The sequence below is a fragment of the Haliaeetus albicilla genome, chromosome 10 (genome assembly GCF_947461875.1).
Source record: "Haliaeetus albicilla chromosome 10, bHalAlb1.1, whole genome shotgun sequence".
Lineage (NCBI taxonomy): Eukaryota > Metazoa > Chordata > Aves > Accipitriformes > Accipitridae > Haliaeetus > Haliaeetus albicilla.
The window spans coordinates 24,558,701-24,579,288 of NC_091492.1; the positions used below are offsets into that span (position 1 = coordinate 24,558,701).

At 54.4% G+C, this 20,588-nt stretch overlaps 2 protein-coding genes across 3 annotated transcripts in view; both read right to left on the reverse strand.

Moving 5' to 3' along the window:
* The window catches only part of ZNF687 (zinc finger protein 687), a 31,118-nt gene extending 15,537 nt beyond the window's left edge, over positions 1–15,581 (reverse strand). Inside the window, exon 1 of one of the 2 annotated variants that reach the window (XM_069794148.1) lies at positions 15,239–15,581. In XM_069794148.1, coding sequence (XP_069650249.1) covers positions 15,239–15,566 — 328 coding nt within the window. In that variant the 5' untranslated portion in view covers positions 15,567–15,581. Of the gene's footprint in view, positions 1–5,303; positions 5,431–15,238 lie in introns of those variants that run through there. The other variant, XM_069794149.1, reaches the window with a different exon arrangement.
* Positions 15,582–16,645: 1,064 nt separating this feature from the next.
* LOC104322330 (putative PIP5K1A and PSMD4-like protein) overlaps positions 16,646–20,588 on the reverse strand; it is a 35,057-nt gene continuing 31,114 nt past the window's right edge. Inside the window, exons 20-27 of the mRNA XM_069795494.1 lie at positions 20,275–20,389; positions 19,551–19,637; positions 18,722–18,790; positions 18,147–18,362; positions 17,942–18,050; positions 17,374–17,505; positions 17,078–17,145; positions 16,646–16,967 (exon numbers count right to left, since the gene is read on the reverse strand). Of these exons, the coding sequence (XP_069651595.1) occupies positions 16,800–16,967; positions 17,078–17,145; positions 17,374–17,505; positions 17,942–18,050; positions 18,147–18,362; positions 18,722–18,790; positions 19,551–19,637; positions 20,275–20,389 (964 nt within the window). The 3' untranslated portion in view covers positions 16,646–16,799. The remainder of the gene's footprint in view (positions 16,968–17,077; positions 17,146–17,373; positions 17,506–17,941; positions 18,051–18,146; positions 18,363–18,721; positions 18,791–19,550; positions 19,638–20,274; positions 20,390–20,588) is intronic.

A 20,588-nucleotide genomic window follows, 5' to 3' on the forward strand; every position in this document is an offset into this window, starting at 1 on the left:
CACCGGCCCCCTCTTGCCACTGATTAAGGGAAATGGAGTGGTCTTGTGTGCTAACGCCACAAAGGACCAGCCCAGTGCTTGGCTTGGCTTACTGCTTTTATTTGTGCTCAAGACCTGCTCTGCCATAAACCCTTAATTCATTTTTATCAGGCTCTTCGATGGGGAGAGGAAAGAACAAACCCACAGCACCTGATTTCTCTGGGCTCACAGGTGGGTTTTAAATATATCCCACCATCTTTTTTAAGCATTTCCTTCAATCATTTCCTTCCCAGCCCCTCACTAAAAAGTTTCTGGCCCTTCTTGCCTTTAAACACCCTACCTCTGTCTTGGCCAACCGTACCATGCTTTTAGCATTCCTGCTTTTAAAAGCAAAACTGATTATGGATCCTCTGTCTCTTTTTTAAAAGCTCACAGCTTTAAGACAGAAATGAAGTCATTTACAAACCGTTCATCACTTCGATGGTCTCCGAGATGCTCTTCAACTGATGGCTTCCCATGAAAGGAAAGCTCCTCCTTGCAGGAGTCCCTGCACAGGACGGATTGCACGAGTATTTCTCCTTGTTTGGTGACAATGGGAAGGTCTCCACCCCAGAAGGGGTTTTTTTGTTGTTGTTCTTAGAAATCCCAAGTCTAAGATTCCCCATTCAGCCCCTTCTGATGGAAGAGGAGAGTCATGGGCTCGAGTCAGTAACTCCTATCAAAGAGGAGTCAGCAGAGATGGAAAGAGCTGAGCTCCACCTCAAACTCTACCAGGCTGACATGGGGAGTTATTTCGGTAGCTAAAAACACAACTATTTTTGTAGGCAAAAGAACTATTTTTCTTAGGCAAAACAAAGCCAACAAGGAGGGAAGGGAAGGGTATTTTTAACCTTACTGGCTAAGTGGTATTATCTTGCCTCAAAGAAAAAGAAGAGTTTACAACAAGCACCAGCTTTGCATGGAAACAGCTCTCTGATGGGGGCAATGGCATCCCACCGTGCACAAGCCCTCTGCATGCAGGCTGCCTTCAGAAGCATGGGCAGCACCAGTTCATGGTAACGTGGCTTGGAGCCAGTCTGATCATCCGTCAGTATGCTGGTCACCAGTCCCCTGGCTTTACAGCTTCGGAAACCATGGTACAGGGGAGACAACGAGTCAGAGATCCAAATTCATCTGTGGAAAAGATCCCCAAATCCTCTCTGGATTTGGTGAGGAAGAGCTACAGGCAAAAAGGTTGCCAAACTTGTTCACCAGCCTGCCCTGAACATCACAGCCCAGGCTCTAAATTAGAGGCCAGCAGACTCCACATCTGAAAGTCCCTGCTCTGTGATCCTGTCTACTACCAAAAACACATCAAAGCACATGGGGCACAGGATCACCCTGAAAAACACCCCACGGAGATGGTTACCCTGATGGAAAACACAAGGCAGGGCCGTGCACCTCTGCGTAGCCAGCACTGCTGGCCACCCCACTGGGAGATGGCACGTGGTGATCGAGCCACGTGCCACTCAGGAGCGGGACATGTCACTGGATCAGCAAGGAGGCCAAGCTGGGTAACCCAAATCCCTGGCTGGAGAAGGAAGTCAGTGCAGGCTGCCCAGTCTGAAACCACGGAGTTACTAGCGTCCCCTTTCCACCCCAACCACGCTGCCGACCCAGCCGCCTCGTGCCTGCGAACCGTAGCCTTTTGGTAGGTGACTCCTGACCTTAGGGTCAGGAATGCCAGACGTCACTTCTCTACAAGTCACCCCAAGGTTACACACAGTTTTGAACTGAACTCATCAACTCTATGCTAAAAGCAGCCCTTCCTCCAGCAAAGCACAAGGCTGGAGAGACAGGCCTAGAGCTGAAAAGCAGGGCAGCCACAGCCCCTTATTTGCATAATGAATATACATACACACAAGCCCCAGCTAAAGCAAGGCACACCAGTAATCACCAGGCTTTCAGTTTCAGGCAGAAGGAGATAGTTTTGTATTAGTCTGCTCTTTACAAAACCATCCCCAGCATCCAGCATGGCTGCCCAGGCTCTGGATGCACAGGGAGGATACAGCTCTCACAGCACAGCTTTGCTCCGGGATCAGCTGTGTCACTGCTGTCCAATCCTACACAGGACATGAACTGAGTGCAAGGACTGCAATCAGCAGCCCAGCACGCTTATTAAACAACGGCAGATACCTGAGATGTAACGGTGTCTGGCTGAGGCGCGGCAGGGACGTGTTTTAGCTGGTCCCTGGCAGGAAGAGGAAGCAGTTCTGCTAACGCTCTGCTGCGAGGTTCAGGTTTCTGCCTTTCAGAAGAGCAGGAGGCTAGGCAAGAGGCAGGTCTTGGGTGGCTGCCCTCCACGGCACAGCAAACACAATAAAAATCCACAAGCTTTGGAAGAACAACCATGAGGAAGAGGAGGTTCCACTTTCCAGGTCTAGGTCCACAGACCTGCAGCTCCAAGTCTGGAGCAACCTAAGCATCTCTCCACCAAATCCAACCAAGCAAGAGCCCAGGTGCTTCCCACCAGCAGATTATCCCCCACCACAGAGAGACTGTCACAGGTGAGGCCCAGACAAACCAATGCCAAGCTCCTATTAGCAATGTAGAAAAGCTGGCCTGGAGGTTAAACTGGCCCCAGCTCCACCGCAGCACCACCGAGATGCAGACCTGAATCGGTCCAGTTGACAGGAACCACTGCAAGACCTCCAGATGTTAATGAGGCTCACAGCTAAAATAATAAGACAACGAGTAACTGCTGAAACACAACTGTCATTTTTATGGCTCACTTGCTTATTTAGTTTACCACAAAAAGACAAAATGTTGTTAAAATTCTTCTCTCCAGCAGTCAAGCCTCCCTTAAAAGAAAGCTTACTTGTTTGCCCAGCTCACTGTTTCAGAAGGATGCTAACACCAAACTTGGCCAAGGCACGCAGGGAGACAACGCTGTTTTCCTTTCCCCAGACTCCTCCTGCTTAAAACCCCCCAAAATGTGCCAGCTCTGCTCATGCCATCAGCTCGTACAACTGCTCACCCATCACCACCCCATATTCTCCTCCATATGCCAAATCAGAGGCAATTCTCCATCTCCACACCATGTTCCTATGCTGGTCCCGTACCGGGTCGTGTTAGAACACATTCGAAGGATCCCACCATTGCAAACCATCCGGCTGTGCCCACCATGAAGCCCTTAAAATGCTCACATGGTTTTTGAGATTGACTTTCTGATCAAAGCTGCAGCCACACCAGCCCTTGCAAGCAAGGGGCTCCAAAACGCCGCTCAGCCCTGGGTTTGGCAGGGGCACAGAGGATTGCACACACACCCTTGATGAGCACCCGAAGGGCTTCCCACTGCACATTTTTGGCACAGGACTGGCAGGCACCGTCTGCAGAAGTACTGGGCCCCCAGCCGCTGAGCCTGGCCCACTGGCCAGCGGGGCCTGCTCTGGAGCAGCCGGAGTGGTTCAGACAAAAGAGACCGAATGCTGGGACTATTTCAAGGGCTTGCTATTTTTAAAAGCTGCTTTTCCTGTTTCCCTTCCTGACCCTCGCAGGGACTTGCTGTCTGCCAGCAAGTTTGCACCAAAACAAGAAAAATTACCCCCCGAAACCCGACTTTGGAAGAAAGTTAAGCTAGGTTTAACCCCCCGCCCGTGCCGCCCTCCCGCATACACGCACATGGGGGGCCTGCTGCCCTGCTTGCTGCCCTGCCTGCTGCTGCCGCGTCCAAGGCTAGCGGGAACGGCTGCGCTCCCGGCACCACGTGACAGGCGGGATTAGCTTCCGAGGCACAGAGGAAACCTTTGACAAAGCCTGTCCCCATGCCACTGCTCCCAGGCCTCGAGCCAGTGGCCGCCAGCACCCAGGGAGCCCTGGAGAAAAACAAACCTCCACCATGGGTATCTGCAAAACACAAAATAATAAGGACAGGTTCACCTGGCTGGCAGGGAGCCGAGTGGATCGCTGCCTCTCTTGACCTCCTGGGGCTCTCGGAGCTATTTTAAAACTGATCCCCTGCTAAAAAGCCCCAGCCTTTGTGCAGAGGAGACGTCACCAGTGAGAACAACTGTTTTTAATGAGCTGAATGAGCACTGGGTGTTATACAATCTCACTCCCCAGTGGAGACCTTGTAGACAATCTTCAGAGGACCTTGCAGGGGGGGAGGACAGGCAAATTCCCAGAGCAACAAAATCATAGCACCTAGTGCAGCTTTTCTCCATTTTAGTACCTCCTTTCACTCTCCAAATCCTCCCCAGCCCCCTGTTACTGGCAACTGGTGGAGAGGAGGAAAGAAAAGCCCATGGTAGCCCCACTCTCAGTTATTTATGCGGCAGCTAGTGTTCATTTGTTCCCCTTCCCTCCTCTCCAGGGGCAGCTCCTCCTGCCGTCGTGCTCCCATGAAACAGCCACATTAATGGTTGATGTGGCTCGCAGCTGGTGCCAGAGAGGGACAGGATCGGCAGCATCTGCCCCGACACGGATAAAGCCATGGCACAGCAGTCTTGCCTTCCCTGCAGCCCTGCAACTTGTCAAAGAAAGCGCAGCCGGGAGCAGAGCCCAGAGCGCTGCAGAGCCACTGCCCGGATTTTGTGGTCGAGAGATTGTGTGAGATAAATGCGCAGCTTCCCTTTGTTTTGGGAGAAGAAGCGTAGTTTTAACAAGTTTTGCACAAGTTAGTACAAGCAGCCATGGCTTTGTAGTAGAAAGCCACTTTAAAATGAGTGGCTTTTGTTTAGATGGTTAATTTAAGTTTCTCACTGCAACACACAGAGCGCCCTGCTCCAAAAAGGGTACCTCCAAAAAGGAAAATTCCCTGAAAACAGCCAGACAGAGCTCCTCCCCACAGCAAGAAGCCGAAACCAACTTGATATTTTTCAAGTGACACAGAACAGTGTCATTTTACTGTCCAAATTGAGGGAAGGCCAAAAAGTAAACAAGATTTCAGAGACGAAAGGATTTTAAGAGATACTATTAGTCTGACAGCAAGCTATTAAGGAATCACCTGGAAGGATCGCTTGCTTGGAAAACACAGGCTGTGCTGCTGTCAACCTAGCAGAAAACCGTACGCTGAACCTGCAAGAGGACTTGGTTTTTCTCTCCATCTCCAAACAGCATTTCCCTCTTAAGTGAGATCTGATGTTTGGGTAACATCCTAACCAGCTCACACTCCTGACAAAGTTGGGTTTTAGCCCCTTTTCCCTGTTACATGTGAGGAAACTGAGGCACAGGGTGATGTGAACACCATGGAACAGAGCCAGAGCAGCACCTAGCCCAGGACCACCTCCCATCACATCAGGACTCAATCTGCCACTAGTGGATCCCACCCTGCCAAAACCCCATACCTGTTGGAGCTACATCCTTCCCCTCTCTGTTTTCTTCACTTCTGCGTAGGCCCCTCCTGGGCCGGCTGCTCTGGGAACCACCTTCTGGTATCTAGCACAATGCCAGACAGATTCTCCAACTTCAATGTTCGTTAGCCGCCCCTCACTACTTTCCAGAACTATAATTAGTTTTGCTAATATAAAAGGCAGAAGGGATTCAGCCAAGCTTCAGGAGAGATAACACAGGTCAGAAGAGAAACAAAGGTTAACATTAAGAATGGCTCTTGCACATTAGAAGTCTTTATTTAATTCCGTGTCTGTGGATCCAAAATTAAAATCTGTGGATCCACAGACATAGAATTAAATCTCCCATACCCCCTTTTCTCCTCCTTATCAGGGAGGACATATTACCTCCTGCTTTTTGGGATGAAGGAGGCAGGCAAAGAGGAGAAGCATCAAGGGCAGCAAAGCAATTTGGGGAACAGCCCGTGCAGGGAACTGGCACCGCCACGTCCCCAGCCCTCACGGGGTTTCTGCACCCAGCAGCCCCTGCTCGTGCCCATCCCTCGCACACTCCTCCACAACCCCAAATGCTTTTCCGCCCCTTCCCATGCAGCATTTACACCTCAAGCAATCCACACAGTCCCCTTGCCATCACCCCAGTGACACATCCCTGCTCCCATTCGCATCCACTTGCCCATAATCGTAGCACAAACCCGCACAGCCTATTTCCAAATCACAGCACCCAACCCCTTGCCAGCACATGAGATTTCTCTCTCTGCCTCCTGATCTCCTAAGAATTTGCTTATCTAGCAAGCCTTTAGCGGCACAATTTGCAAGCACCGTCCCCATTGCGTTTCCAGAGAGGCAGCCACTGTGCCAGGGACCCGAGCCCAGTACTGACCTGATGGGAAGGAGCTTCTGGATGGAGTGGAGAGGGAGGAAAAGAGAAAAAAAAAAGGGGGGGGGGGGAGGGACAGAGAGTGGTCTCAGGTTTCACGTGTAGGAGAGGGGGAAAATGATAGAAAGGCAGGCTGGTTAAACAAGAACCAGCAACACGTCCTACTCCCAGCATGACATCATGAGGTCAGGGCTCAGCGGGGACGGCTGCAGTGGGAGGGGAGGTTCAGAGGGAAAAAAAGCGAGAAATAAATAAAATAACCCAGCACCAAACTCCTCTGACTCCCTGGCACTTCGGGAGGCTGGCTCTGGGTATGGTGGTGGTCTAATGGCAACCGCTGGTGGCTCTGCAGGCGGTGGCGATGCGAGCTGGAGGGGTCCCTCCCCACCGCCTTGTCCCCCAGCGCAGTGGCTGATGGCCGGAATGGCCCCCCCTTCCCCTGCCATCTGCCAGCGCTGGGATCCAGAAACTCTGCAGCTCGGCCTCCCCGCTGCTGCCATCCACACAGGCAGGGCAGGGTGTGGGAGAGACGGAGGCTGCGAGAAGCAGCAGCGACTGCAGGGTGCCCAGGCGCTGCTGACATCAAATCGGGTTTCTCAGCCTCCCCAGCAGCATTTGCATCCTCCCCTCCACTTGAAACCCAAAACAAAATCCTCAATATTCCTGGAGAGGCTCTTCCCTATCTCCAGGCATGTGTCCTGGCCCTTTCCAGGGAGCTCTGGGACAGAAGAGGGTCTTCATTTGCTGAAGCAGCAGCCTCTGCGGTCCCCTGAGCTTGGCCAGACTTGGATCTGCCACGCAGGGGAAAAGGGAGCGAGAATCCCTGCACTTCACCATCCGTAAGATCAGGATACCCCAATGTCGGGCTTTGAAACGCATCAAGAACCACACAGAAGAGATGCTAGAGAGAGAAAATATCATCTGATGGGGGAGCACAGACCGTGGGAAACCTCCAGCCCCTCTGAAGGATGGAGTAAGGCAAAAGGCTCGGGGTCTCTGGTTTTATGATTCTTCAAGATCTTGCACAGGGGGCAAGGTCCAAATCAAACTCCAGAAGCATCCAGAGGCCCAAGCTGACTGGTCCCCACCTTCTTCACCTTAACGGGGCTGTTGAAGCTTCAACAGCTCAGTTAGAAGCAGGCATCAAGGAGGTAAGCTCAAGAAAAAGCAAGGCAGCATCTGGGGAGTTTCATAAGCTGTCATCTCCATGCCAAATCCCCTGAGCTCCTCCTGCTCAGAGGGAAACACGTACACAAGACCTGAGGTTCCCAGCTTTGGGAGCTCAGTTTCCCCTTCTCCAGCAGGGAAGCTGCTGCCTGCAGCCTGACACCCACTCAGACCCAAGGAGAAACCCTCTGACAGGTGCCAGGCTCAAAGCACGCAGGAAAAAAGCACCTAAGGGAAGTCTAAAGACCAGTTGTCCCCAGTTTAGAAACCCAGGGCTCACTGAAGCCACCCAACAGCGCAAGGAGCAGAGCAGGAACAGGCATTCCAGGTCCATCCATGTCAGCCCTTCCGTTCACCCTGCCCGTGGCATGGAGGCATCAGCAGATCCTGCCAGATTGTGGAGAGGTGTGAGGCCCGTTCCTTGCTCGGGAGCAAACCTCAGTCTCATTTCTCGCACAATCTGGGCTGCTCTCCTGCCCAGCATGGCCTCCACCTGCCACGTCCAAATCTTTGTTCAGCTGTTTTCCAGGGTTATTGCTAGCCAACAGTATTGTTTTCTCCCAAATGCCCAGCTCCGCTTGATTTACCGAGAGTGCGGGGGAGAGACATTTGCTTCAAGCTTTCCAAAAAACAGCTCGCACCTCCTGGTTCAGACCAAACAAGGAAAAGATCACCCCCAAAAGAAACATTTTTAGCACACACTCAGAAGGGGAAACGGTGCTGGAGGAGTGGCTGGCAGGGGCTTGAGCAATTAAGGCCTCAGCACAGCAAAGTGCAAAATGCTACTGGTACAAAATCCAGGCACTCAGCACCTCTGGGAACAAAGTCTGCACCGAGAAACATCCTTGTACTCCGCGTGATGGTCACCCCCTCCCTGGGATTTCATTTCCCCCCCCATGTTAAGCAGCAAATAACACTTGGCCATGTCAGGAGGGCAGGGTTTATCTGCTTTCAAGGCACATGCACCATGTGCTTCAAGCAACGGACATGCCACTGGCAGGCACAGCCCCCACACAGGCTTTGGGGTTGGACTGTTTTGGGACACCCAGAGCGGCTTTCGCAGCATCCCTGTGTGTTTCCAGCCACAAAGGCTGGACCTAAAAGCAGCTGTGGCTGCAGGATTTGAGGGAAAGAAAAGACAACGATGACATGATCCCAGCAGAGTTTGCTCCAGCACTTCAGGCTATTTTTTTTGTCATTTATTGAACGCAAACATGCTTGCATACCCACAATAACAGCAAATGCTGCTGCCGAAACAGCTCCTGCAGACTATGATCCGATAACCTGTCCCACGAGGACTGGTCTATACGGAGCAGCCCACGGCCATGCTTCCTGGCATGTCCCATCTCAAGGCCAAGGGGACAAAAGGGGTAGCGTGATTCAATCCGGATTTGATTTCAACCGATCCCAGCACGCCTGGATATGTATTCCCAGAAGCCGTTAACAAGGTGGGAAAGAATGGCCCAGCAGTACCGGTGTTGAGGGAAGAAGCCAGGCAGGTATTGCGGCCTCCAAACATGAGCATGGGCTCCGCTTGGACAGCCGATGCTCGCAGCCAACACGCTGGCTATTCGCTTCCAATCCATTCTCTCCAACACCTCCAGCCACACAAATTCAGCTTCTGCTGGAATAAAGCACACCCTTGCACTGGGTCTGCTCTGAGATACTCTTCTCCTCACAGCCTGTTCCTCTGTTGTCACTGAGCTCTAAGCAGGGTACCTCTCCACGCTGCTCTGTTCCTCTCAGATCATGCCATTCTGAGGCCCAAGCTGTCCCGCTTAGATGGTTTCAGCAGGGTCCACTGCAGCAGGTCCCCTCTCTCCAGCCATGATCTTGGCCACTGAACCTGCGCTGCTGCAACAGCCGGTGGATAACCGGCATGCTCTTGGAGAGCGGTGTGGCCAGAAACCCAAACAGGTCTGGTTCATCCCACATCCAGAGGCTTTTGCAGCACAGCCCAGATAACACACAAGGAGAAGGTGGCACGATGGGATGCTCGGCAGCTCTTGCCAAGCCTAGCTATCAGCTCACTGGCAGACAGGGAGAGAACGGTCCCTTTAAGGTGCTCCAAGAGTTTAATTATTAATTTTCCCAATGAAACCTACTGCCTCTCGGGGAGGCATGCTGCCTTGCCCCAAGCAGAGCCTGTGCCCTGCTGCTGACATGCCTTGGAAAGGGCTCCATCTGTCTGTCTGTCTGTCCTTCCGTCCTTCCTTCCCCCTTTCCTTTTTTTCTTTGCTTCTAGCACATGAAAAGGCTCTCTGGGGGTACCAGGTAGAAAATAATACTCTGCCAGGGCGCTCGATGGGCCATTTGAAACCCTCAGCATTGTTTTCCCTGCTCCAGGCAGCAGCAGGGGATTAAAACTTCAGCCATTATGCGCATGTTTTGTGCTCCATTGTGCTCCACTCAGCCGTCCCTCTGCATTAACATCTAAACAGGTCGCACGTCCAGCCCAGAGCCAGGTCTGGGCATTCTCCCTGCTGGGTCTGGGCATCTCCCCACCGCAGCAGCTTTGCCAGGGCCCGCTCTCCTTTCCTCCCTGTACGCCCAACCACCGGACCTTGCACAGGAGCTGAGCGAGCTGGATGTTTCCACACGTCAAGAAGGAGCTGAGGAGAAATGCAGGGCGCTGACAGTGGTTTTCTGAAGGGCCACGGCAATCCCATTGCCTGCGGTTCTCCCGCATGGTGTGGCAAAGCTGTCTCCACCGGCCAGGAGTGCAGCAACAGTGGGATCCCTTCCCGAGGGGAACGGGCAGGCCCTTCTCATCCTTGCTCTGCAATAAGCACGTCCATGCTTATTACTGCAGCTCACTGCAGCAGCCATTCCCCTTTGCAGAAAAAAAACAAAACCAAGGACTGCAAATGCCTTGGCTGAACCGGCTGGCAAGCTGCGTGCCTGCACAAGCCAGCCAGCACTGTTTCAGTTCAGCTCGAGGAGGAGGAGCACTGCCTGAAAACCCCTTCCTGGCTCCATTTCCTACGGGAGAGCGAGCAGGCAGAGAGCTGATGACGGCACAAGGCCCAGCGTTTGCACAGGAGTTGCACCGAGTGGGTAAGCCGGTGTGGCAAAGCACTCCAGGCCCATCCGCCAGCACGGCAATGCAAACATGCCTCACTCGGATGCCCCTGACCGTATCAACAAGGAGAAATTATCCCCCAACAGAACTAGCCGTGATGACGCAAACACCATGGCAATCCCAGCCTCCAAACCTGGAGCTGAGGCCGTCCTTGTGCCCGGACCCAGCCCAGGCACACCTAGAGGTTTTGCTGGCAGAACTCGCTCAGCGTGGGGTAAAAACCGTGGGAGGGGGAGCACAGAGCAGGAAAATCCTACTCCAGACCAACAAACAAGGCCAGCAACTGCAAAAAAACATGGAGGTTTTTTGTGTTAGCACGACTTAATTCGGTCAGGCAGCATATATCTATTTCTATAAATAAATTATATAAGCTGTATCTATGCAAAAGGGCTCGCCAGCTACGAACAAGGCGCCTGTGTTCCCAGAGCATCCAGCGCGACCCAGCCCCGTCCTGCCGGAGAGGTCGAGGGACAAAGATCTGTGCCCAGCAGTGGTATTTTCCCCTTCTTTTTAAACGCTGCCTCCTATCTCACGCACCCAAATCGTCCCTGCTTTAAAATTTAATAAGGAAGAAAATGTATTTTCTCCCCATCAAAAAACTTCCCCTTGCAGCATCCCCAGCTGCAGTCTGACCACTGATTTCAAGGAGGCTTGAAGTATGGAGGCTGAATTACTTGCTGGAAAATGGGCGTAGGTAGCTCTTGGTTTTAGTCCTGTACAGACATCCCCCCCCCCCAAAAAAATAAACCCCATGTTATTCTTTGCAGCATGCCAACCTTCCCAGACAAGGGAGCGGCATCCGTCAGCCCGGGCTGCCCCATCGTTTCAAGCATCATCTCCAAACACTCTGGGCAGAGGTTGGAGCTCCTCACCACCACAGAGCTGAGCAAGACGGGCCCAGCTCACACACGGGGAAGGAAACAACCTTCTTGCTGCTTTCAGTCTGAAGACGCTGGTCACGAAGTTTGAACCCTCTTTTTTTTTTTTTTATGATTTATGATTACTGTAATTAAAAAATGTGCTCTTTTTGTTTTGCAGGCTTGCTCTGTTCATCTAAGGTGGCTTCTTGGGGATCCCTCCCCGCTGTTCGGATCACACATGGCAAGAACAAAACCACCCCAGATCTCCCTCCAATGCATTGGGGGGGAAAGAAAAACAGGAGAGAATAACATTTATGGCAAAATAAAAAGAAAGGGCTGGTGTCAGACCCAGAACCTGCAGGTATCACCACTGAAACATCAGTTTTATCCTTCAATAGATTTTGCGACAGCAAGTGAGTCTTTAAAAGCAAGAGGCAAATCTAAAACCAGCTGCGAAGGGAGAGGGAGAGGAGACGGTCTCTCGCCAATACGCAGCAAACACACAGATTCCCCCTGCCGGGATACAAATAGCTAGCTCACAGATTTCATTGAATTTAAGCAAAAAAGATGCTTCATCAGGGAACAGAGCAGGAAACTCAGTTCTTCCCAGTCTCCCCATCCCCACAATCAGGTGCAAATCCACGGAGAGGGGCCTGGTAGCCCCGTCCCGGTCCCAAGCTCCCATCCCGGCACAGAGCACAGCTGCCATGCAGAGACAACACATCCTGACTGGAGGCTGATTTGGGATTAAATTCCCATACGTTTAACAGAATTAAGTCTCTACCATCTGCTAACTTCTGGAGATATCAAAACAAACAAGGGGTGGACGAGATCCAAAAAATCCCGACAATTTGGCCGGCCTGAAAAATTAGGTTTTTAAACACTGGCAGGCATTTTTGTAGCTATGATCAGCATAAAGCAGCCTCAATGTCAACGCAAGGAGGTTTTTGTTTTCAGATTTACCAGTATGACCAGGATCCACACTGGTGTACACAGACAAGAGCTTGGTAGTTCCGGGCAGACATTTCATGGAAGAATGACCAGGATCTCCCCAGGCATTCAGCCTAACGACGCTGCCCTCACACACGATCGTCTCCATGTCGCGATGAGCAGTTACCTCCATCCTGGCAGGTTTCGTACTATTTCATCACACTCGGTTTTATGATGTAAAGTTTCTAAACTCAGCCAGGACACCCCATTTATTCTAGTGGTATAAATAGAAAATCTGCCACGTAGGATGCCAAAAGGAAGGGAACACAGAGTTCCCTTGCTCCTGTTGCACGCTATGACAGCCCCGCGCCATAACTGTGCTCACTTGCTATCAGTGCGTTATTATTTTTATAGTACCCAGATGTGTGCTTAGGTACTTGATGGAACAAATAAATTAAAGCCCTAGCAAATATCTTGCGGGGGGCAATCACACATTAGCAGGAGGAGGGATTAGACCCAGGAGAACCTAATTGGGGTGGAATAAACCCAGAAAACTAGAGACAAACGTGATTCTTGCAAGATAATGAGAGCTCCGGGTGCTGCTGGTACTCCTGGTCACCACAGGAGATCCTGAGCTACCTCCACACTGGCACCACCTCTCCAACAACCCAATCCTTGCATTTCTGCACAGTCCCACTGGTTCAGAGTGGTCCCTACAGGCAATCAGGGCCTCCTCGCACAGCCCAGGCTGCAGGATTAACACCAGGAGTAAAAGCACTGGCAGAGCTCGCCGATCCTCCTGTTGCTCCTGACTAGGAAGACTCAGGGGAAGAAAGTCTTTGGGAAGCACCTCCACCAGTCCTCCCACCTCTGCTAATGCCAGCAAGGGCCACATGTGGGGTGACGCGCTTTTTTTCCGCCTCAGACACACTAAAAATACATCCTTTAAGGCAGCTTTTCCACAAACAAGGCTCAATTCCTAATGCACTGCTTAAAACCTAAGCATGGAGGCTATCGAACTTCCCTTGCTCACCTTCTAGGGGAAGCGTCTTTGAATTAAACTAATTGTGGGAAGATAATCACAGCCCCCAAGGGCTGCCCATTACACGCAGACCCAGCAGCGAGGAATTAAGGGACTTTACAGGGGCTGAGACTGAGAAACAGGAGAAAAAGAGAGAAAAGAAACCAGGTTTGAAAGAAAACAACACATTCTTGCTACCAACCTACTCTCCCTCTCACAAACAAAAACCCCAGAGGCTCTTAAGGAAGTGGCCGAGACCCACAAGAAATAGCCCCACTGAAACGCTCAACTTCCCTACAGAACGTCCACTCCCTGCCCCTTGGCCTCCTCCTCCACCCCAGGACTTCAGAAAACACCCCCGGCCCAGGGCCACCTCACTGCCCGAAGTCCCAAATCAGGCTAGCATCCCCCAAACCTCATTGGCCACCTCAAGAAGTGACAGCAAGAACCTGCTGTTAGTCTTCGCTATTCCCAGTTTCTTCCCTGCAGGAAGTCAGGCTGGACCTGGACCCCAATTCAGGATGGTGCCCACCTCTCTGCAAGCCTTCTCCTGCATCTGGAACCACACTGGGCCCTTCTAGAAAGCTTCCTGATTCCTCGCAACCATCCCCAAGGAGGCAGACAGCTGTTACAGGACCCCAAAACGGTCAGACTGCGTTACCAAGGCTGCAACAGGATCCTCTCCACACCTCCTGTATTCTCTTCCCCCACCAAAACCGGTGTAATAGCAAGATTCCCTCCTCCCAAAACCCTAAACCATTTGGCAGCCGCAGCACTGTTCTTCCCAGGAGATTGGGGTGTGATAAGAGACCCACACGCCCCGTTCTCAAACACCATCCTCAGGACAATGGTACCTAGAGAAACCAGAGAAGATCTAGACAGTCCAAAGCCTGACCAGCTTCTTATTCACATGGCCACTCCTCAAAAACTGGAGAAACAAGAAAATCCCCCCAGGAACTGGGGCCCCAAAACAAGACACCACCTTTTTTGCAAGAGATGTTACAGCTGAAGAGTTGGGGGGACCCCTGCCAGCCCCTCTCTGAGCTCTGTGCTGGAGGGGGAAGGCTGCCCCCCTCTCCTCAGCACCCCCCAGATCAGGGAGGAGGAAAGAGCTCAGTCCCAGGAGCTCTGGAAGGGAATTACAACAGTCCCAAACACCAGAGCTGGAGAGAGGGAGCTGGGACCAGCCCTCCCAGAGCTGTGTGGGCATATGAACAGCCACCCCCCCCCCCAAACCCCCCCCTGCGGCAAAGGAACTATGGGAGGTCTCATCTTGCCCCTAACTACAGGGAAGCATGACTGGAGCATGACCAGAGTCCCCCCCCTATTCCCAGTGATGTCAGGGAGAAGAGAAGAAGCCCAGGTCTCCTCAAGAGATGCAGGCGGGCACTATCAGCCTCTCCACTGCTGGGGAGGGAGGGGAACATGACCTGGCTCCCCCCCCCCCCCAAAAAAAACCCCACTCAGGCCCGGGGGAAGGGATGGGCTCAGCCCTCCCAGCAGACGCAGGGGAACACGACCGTTCCCCCACCCCAAATTCCCAAAAGGAATGACGGTAACGCTCCCCCTCTCCCCCAGTTCCAGAGGGGAACAGGACAGAATGACCGTTAAGCTACCACCCCCCACCCCCAGATCTCACGGGGACGGTGGGGATAAGCGGTACCTCCCCCCCAGAGCCCGGCAGGAGAGAGGGTGACCGTCACCCCCACCCCGAACCCCGCAGGGTAAGGGGATGACCGTGACCCCACCCCAAGGCTCGAACGGGAGGGGCCGGCCGTTACCGCCGCCCCACATCCCGACCGGGGACGGGGGGACGGCTACTACTCTCCCCCGTCGCGAAGGGGGAGAGGGGCAGGACCGGCACCTCTCCCCGGGTCTCATGGCCCCCTCCAGGCCGGGGCCCCCCCTCCAGGCCCCGGGTCCCCCGAGCCCCCCATACCCGCCCCAGCACCCCCCTGGGCCGTGTGAGGCCCTGGGGTCCCGCGGCGGCGGTACCTGCTGCTGCGGGCGGGGGGCGGCCGGCTCCCGCCCAGGCCCCTCCGCGGCGGCCGCTTCTCCTCAGCCACTTCCTGCTTGGCTCGCGCCCCCCGCCCTCCGCCGCCGGCCGCTCGCGCGCAGCGCTCCCGCCCCCCCACCCCTCCCCGCGCCGCGCTATTGGCGGTGCTGCCCGCCACTCGCCACCGTGCGCATTCCGATTGGCCAGGGCCGCTGTCGCTCTCGGGCCGTCGGGGCTGTTCTCACTCGCCGTTGGTGAAGGGGACGATACGCCGAGGCTGGAGCCCGCCTCCCGTGGGGTGTGCTCATTGGGGGGCGGGAGTGCCATTCAAAGCATGGTCCCCGCCCACCCGGATACCCCTCTTCCTATTGGTGGTTGGCTCTTGGCACGCCCACGGGGCAGTCTCGCTGCTTATTGGCTGGAAGCTTTGTTCATCAAGCCAGCCCGCCTCCTCCCTCTTTCCATTGGTCAAACGAGGCTGTCCTTCAAGCACGAGTTCTCGCAGCTATTGGCCACAGGGAATGTCCATCAGCGCGTCTCCCAGCTGTTGTTTTCCTATTGAGCGAGAGGCCTGTCGCTCAACGCGAAGGCCCGCCCCCCCACCAATCCCATTGATCGGAAGCTCTCAGAGGTGGTTCAATCATCTTCTCCCATTTGCTGGCAACGCTGTCACTCAGGGAGGGGGCTGCGTGCCTGCCCCGCACACCTCCGTCTGGCACGTGATGCACAATGCTCAGCCCCGTTGGTGAAGAGCCCTGTCACTCAGGCACGCCCCTACCGCTTTGCTCCCCCATTGGCTAGCCCGCCCACCAGTCCGCCATGACAAAGCCACGCCACCCATTGAGCCGCCTGGCCGCCACTCAACACGAAATCCCGCCCTCACCAGCTCGCCTTCCTAACCCATTGGCCACTTCCCCGGCCCCCATGAACTGACAACATCCATGCAGGGCGCCCCCTTGCTGACTGGCTGGCTCCAATGCCCATTAACCACCAAGGCCCACCCCCTCCGGCCTCACTGTAAATATCCGGCGGGCAGCAGCAGGGTACGCTGGGAGGTGGTGCAGGGGGCGGGGCTTGAGCTCTCTGGCCCCGCCCCAGACACGTGTGCAGCGGGAGCAGAAGCGAGAGACCGGGGTCCAGTTCCCCCAGTGCAGGGGAGAGTAGGGCCCAGTCCCCCCCCAGTATTGGGGACTGCCAGGGCCCAGGGTCTGCCCCCCCCCCCCAAGTACAGGAGAGTGCCAGGGCCCAGTTTCCCCAGTACAGAGGAGTCCCGGTACCCAGTCCCGTCCCCCCCGCACTGCAGGAGACTCCCAGGGCCGGGCCCAGTTCCCCCAGTACAGAGAAAAGCTGGGGCCCAGCTGCTCCCCCCAAGAGCTCACCCCCACGGAGGCGCCAGGACAGAGACACCCATGGAAAGCCTTTATTGCCCCGTTCCAGCTGAACCCACCCGCCCCCTGCCCCACTGGGCGCTGCTCTGAACCGGCACCAGCCCCGGGCCCCGTGGGCAGGCGGCTGACTCACCCCCAGGGCCAGTGACAACGAACCCCGGCCTGGTGCCCCTCATTTCTTCTCCTCCTCCTTTTTGTCCTTGCTCTCCTTGGAGGCCTGCGAGGCCAGGGAGCCCATGGCGTTGCGGATGGCCTCGTTGTTGGGGTCCACGCCTGGCAGGTTCTCTAACACGCTCTGCAAAAACTCAGGGTCCTGCATCACATCATAATCGTCTTCCTCCTGCGGGAAGAGGGAGAGGAGCTGGGGACAGGCTGGGTCCCTGTCTTCCTCCCAGAGGGAGAGGGAACAGGGATGGGACGGGATCCCCTCCCAGGAGGCCAAAACCTCACCTTAGCAGGTTCGGAGGTATCCATGGCTGTGCTGCTGTCCACTTCTGCTGCCTCTGCCTGGGCAAACTCTGCCGGAGGAGAGGGACGGCTGAGGACAGAGGATTTAGGCACCCACAACCTCCCCACAGCTCATGGGAGCGACCCACGCACCCACCCCACAAGTGGGGTCCCTGCCCAGGTGACAAAGCCCCACTTTGGGGCACATAGGGGCTGGTAGTTCCAGTTTCAGAGGCAGAGGGGCTGCCTCCTTGGCTTTCCCTTTGGGAACGGGCCAAGAGCCGGCACCAGGCACTCACCTGCTCCCTGCAGCGACATCTGCATGGCGTAGGCGATCTGCTCCTCCTCCGTCATGCTGCTGAGGTCAGGCAGCCCGGCCCGGCCAAACTCCTGCTGAGTTATCGTCATCTTCAGCAGAGCATCATCTGAATCTGCGCCGACAAAAGCCAGGCTCAGAAACCAGCAAGGGTGCCACACATGATCCCCAGCTCCTCTCGCACACATGGCCTCGCTGGGGAAGGGGACCAGGGCAGAGCCACTCCCCATGGCGTTCAGGACAGAAGCTGGTCCACCTCCGTTTGGGAAGTTCAGCGGAAGCAAAGGTAGCCCCCCCAGCACACTGCAGTTAAACTGCCTCCCTCCAACATTCCAGGGAAGAAACCACCTCTCGCCTTGCACCCCAGTGGCTCTGGGAACTGCCATGCTGCACAGAAGGGCCCAGCCATGAACAGAGACGCTTCCTGCAGCATCGGGCAGCCTCGCAGCAATGAACACTGCCATGGGAGCCCGCATGCTGGCTGGACACCCTCCCTAGGGAACATCCTGCCTGTCCCTGCCTGCTATATTCCCTGCCCAGCTCCTCCTTACCATCCCCGCCAGTGGCCGCAATCCCAGCCTCGGCCGCAGAGGCGGCCGCAGCCCTCCTGGCCTCTTCCTCTTGCCGCTGCCTCTGCTCCTCCATGGAGACACGCAGAGCCTGCGGAGATGGGGACAGACAGGGAGCTGAGTGGGGCACAGCTCAGACAGACCAAGCTCGGCGCCCACAGCCGTCCTCCACCTCCCCATCGCTCACCAGAGCCAGCTCCGGGTCCGCGCTGGGGTCCACGCCAAACTCGAAGTCACTGGCACCGAGGCCCAGCATGGCACCTCCCTCCCCAGCCAGGATGGGGGAGCTGATGAGGGCATCGGCCAGGCTCGGCCCCGGCGGCACTGTCACCAGGTGGGAGCCAGTGCCATCCTTGCCGTTTAAGGTGTTAATGAAGGCAGTCAGCTTGTCCGTGTTGGCTTCCTAGGGCCAAAGAGAAAGGCTGGGACTAGAGCTTCGCCTGGCTCCCTCCTCGGCTCTGCTAGAGGGATGGCTGGCTGCTCCGCACACCCCGCGTCTCTCCGCACTATGAGGGAGCCAAGAGCTCTGCTATCTCCATCAGGACGGAAAGTATTTAACAATGCCTGCAGTGAAATGGGAGAGGTGTCTTCCCAGAGGGAAATGTTACTCCCCACATTAGCATTTTTACTGGGGCAGCTGCTGAAGAGACCGAGGCTCAGGGAACTGTTTCTATCTTGACATGCCTGAGTAAGGGCTCCAGGCTGGAAAGGATACAAAATCCTGGCTTGGATCTTATGCCAGAAACATGGCAGAAGTCTCACCTCTTCTCCAAAATTGATGATATCAACGTTGACTTTCTCCTTCTTAAGGCGCTTCGCCAGTTTCACCAGCTGCAAGGAGGAGACACAGCAGCATTAGCTTGGATTTCAGCTTTACCCACACTCAGCTTATGAGAGACCAGACAACAGCACTAGGATTCGATCCTGGAGGCACAAAGCCCAAAATCAGCTTCCCAGTTTCAAGCCCTCCCAGCAGGAAACCGTTTGAGGTATTTCACCTCCCTAGACAGGACAGGAGCTACCGCACGGTGCCCGAGGTGCTGCAAGATGGCACAAGCAAGGGGGCTGCTCCTGCCAAAGCAAGTAACCGTCCCCATCGATGGGGACGGCAAGACCCTGGGACAGGCAGCATCTCCTCACATTTCTGACCTGTTCTTTCAAAGAGACCCAGAACATCTGGATTAACTTCATTTGCGTTATTTTAAGTGCCAACAGAACAGCATCTTCCTAAGGCTGAGAGCATTGTTTCTGCTCAGGGACACAGGTTTCCTCCCGCAGCTCCTCAGACAAAAAGCCCAAAGTGGTCTAGGTGACAGCCACAAGCCAGGAAGTGCAGGACATGGCACAAGCTCCCTCTCTCTGCCCTTGGCTCAGGCCTGGCTGTGCCCAGGAATCCAGCCTTCCCTCTCCCTCCCTCTCCTCCCAGCTGAGAACTGCCCTGCTCAAGAGACTCTGTAAAGCAGCCTCCTCGCAGGGGTGTAAAGCCTTACTTTCAGTACGGGGCAGGGAACACACAATAAACCCAATATATGGTTCAAGGTAGAGCGCGGAGCTGACCCAATATATTTTCCTCTGACTGGCCATTACTCACATCTTTCTCGTTATCTTCTACAGGGCTCCCAACGAAGGCGATGATTCGCATCTTGTGGTTCTTGCCTTGGCGATGTTTTAAAGCCAGCTGCAAGACAGAAGTCATATTGTACTTGAGGAGCAATTCTGAGGAAAAAGGGGTGGCCAGCAGTCACCCCTGATACTTTTCCTGTTATGCAGGAACATTTAGGTTAAATGCCAGGAGGGATTTTTCAGTAGCAAGTTTCACCAAACTGCCTACAAGCAGGCATGTGTCAAGGCCCTCCCCTTCACTGGCAGTTATGACTCAGCTGGGAGCAGTTTGTTGGCAAAGAGACAGTGTGGGACAGAGCAAGAAAACAGGACAAAAGGGTGGCCATATCCTGGGGGACACTCTTCAGCTGGGGGCTGCTCTTCTCAGGGTGGGAAGGGTTGTGCAGCTCAGCTGGACTCCCGCAAAGCAGCTGCCAGGTTCCTCTGAAGCAAACTAGGATCAGACTATTAAACTCCTGAACTTTTATATTGGGTTTTATAAAGGAGGTTTCAGCTGCATTTTGCAGACAGGGAGACGAAGGCAAAACTGAAGTTATTTGCTCAGCATTGCTCAGCTGTAGAGGCAGGGAGAGAACAAGATTTCCTGTATCCGAGCCATCAACAGGACACGTAATTTAAGAGACAGGCTAAGGCAAAAGGAACTACAGAGAACGGCGCAGACTTGCTCGTGAGGAACCAACAAGGCCACTTACATGAGCAACTCTGATCCCTGTGCAAAAGGTAATTTTCCCTTTGGGTTGCACTGTGTGCAGCTTTGAAAGGATCCGGCCCGTGTCTGGAGTGAGCGTGGTCAACACTTCACAGTTACTGCAACACAAATACACTTATGTTAACAACCTCTTCTTTGAGAATTTCTTTGCAAAACCATTTATTTGCTACAGGGGTAAGAAAAGCCCTCCCTGCACTAAGCCTGCAGCTGGTGTCTGCTCCAAGAGTCTGCCAGCACTGGGCTCTAGTGGGTCAGTGCACACAGGGAGCAAGACTTTTAGCTTGGTTTCCTAAAAAA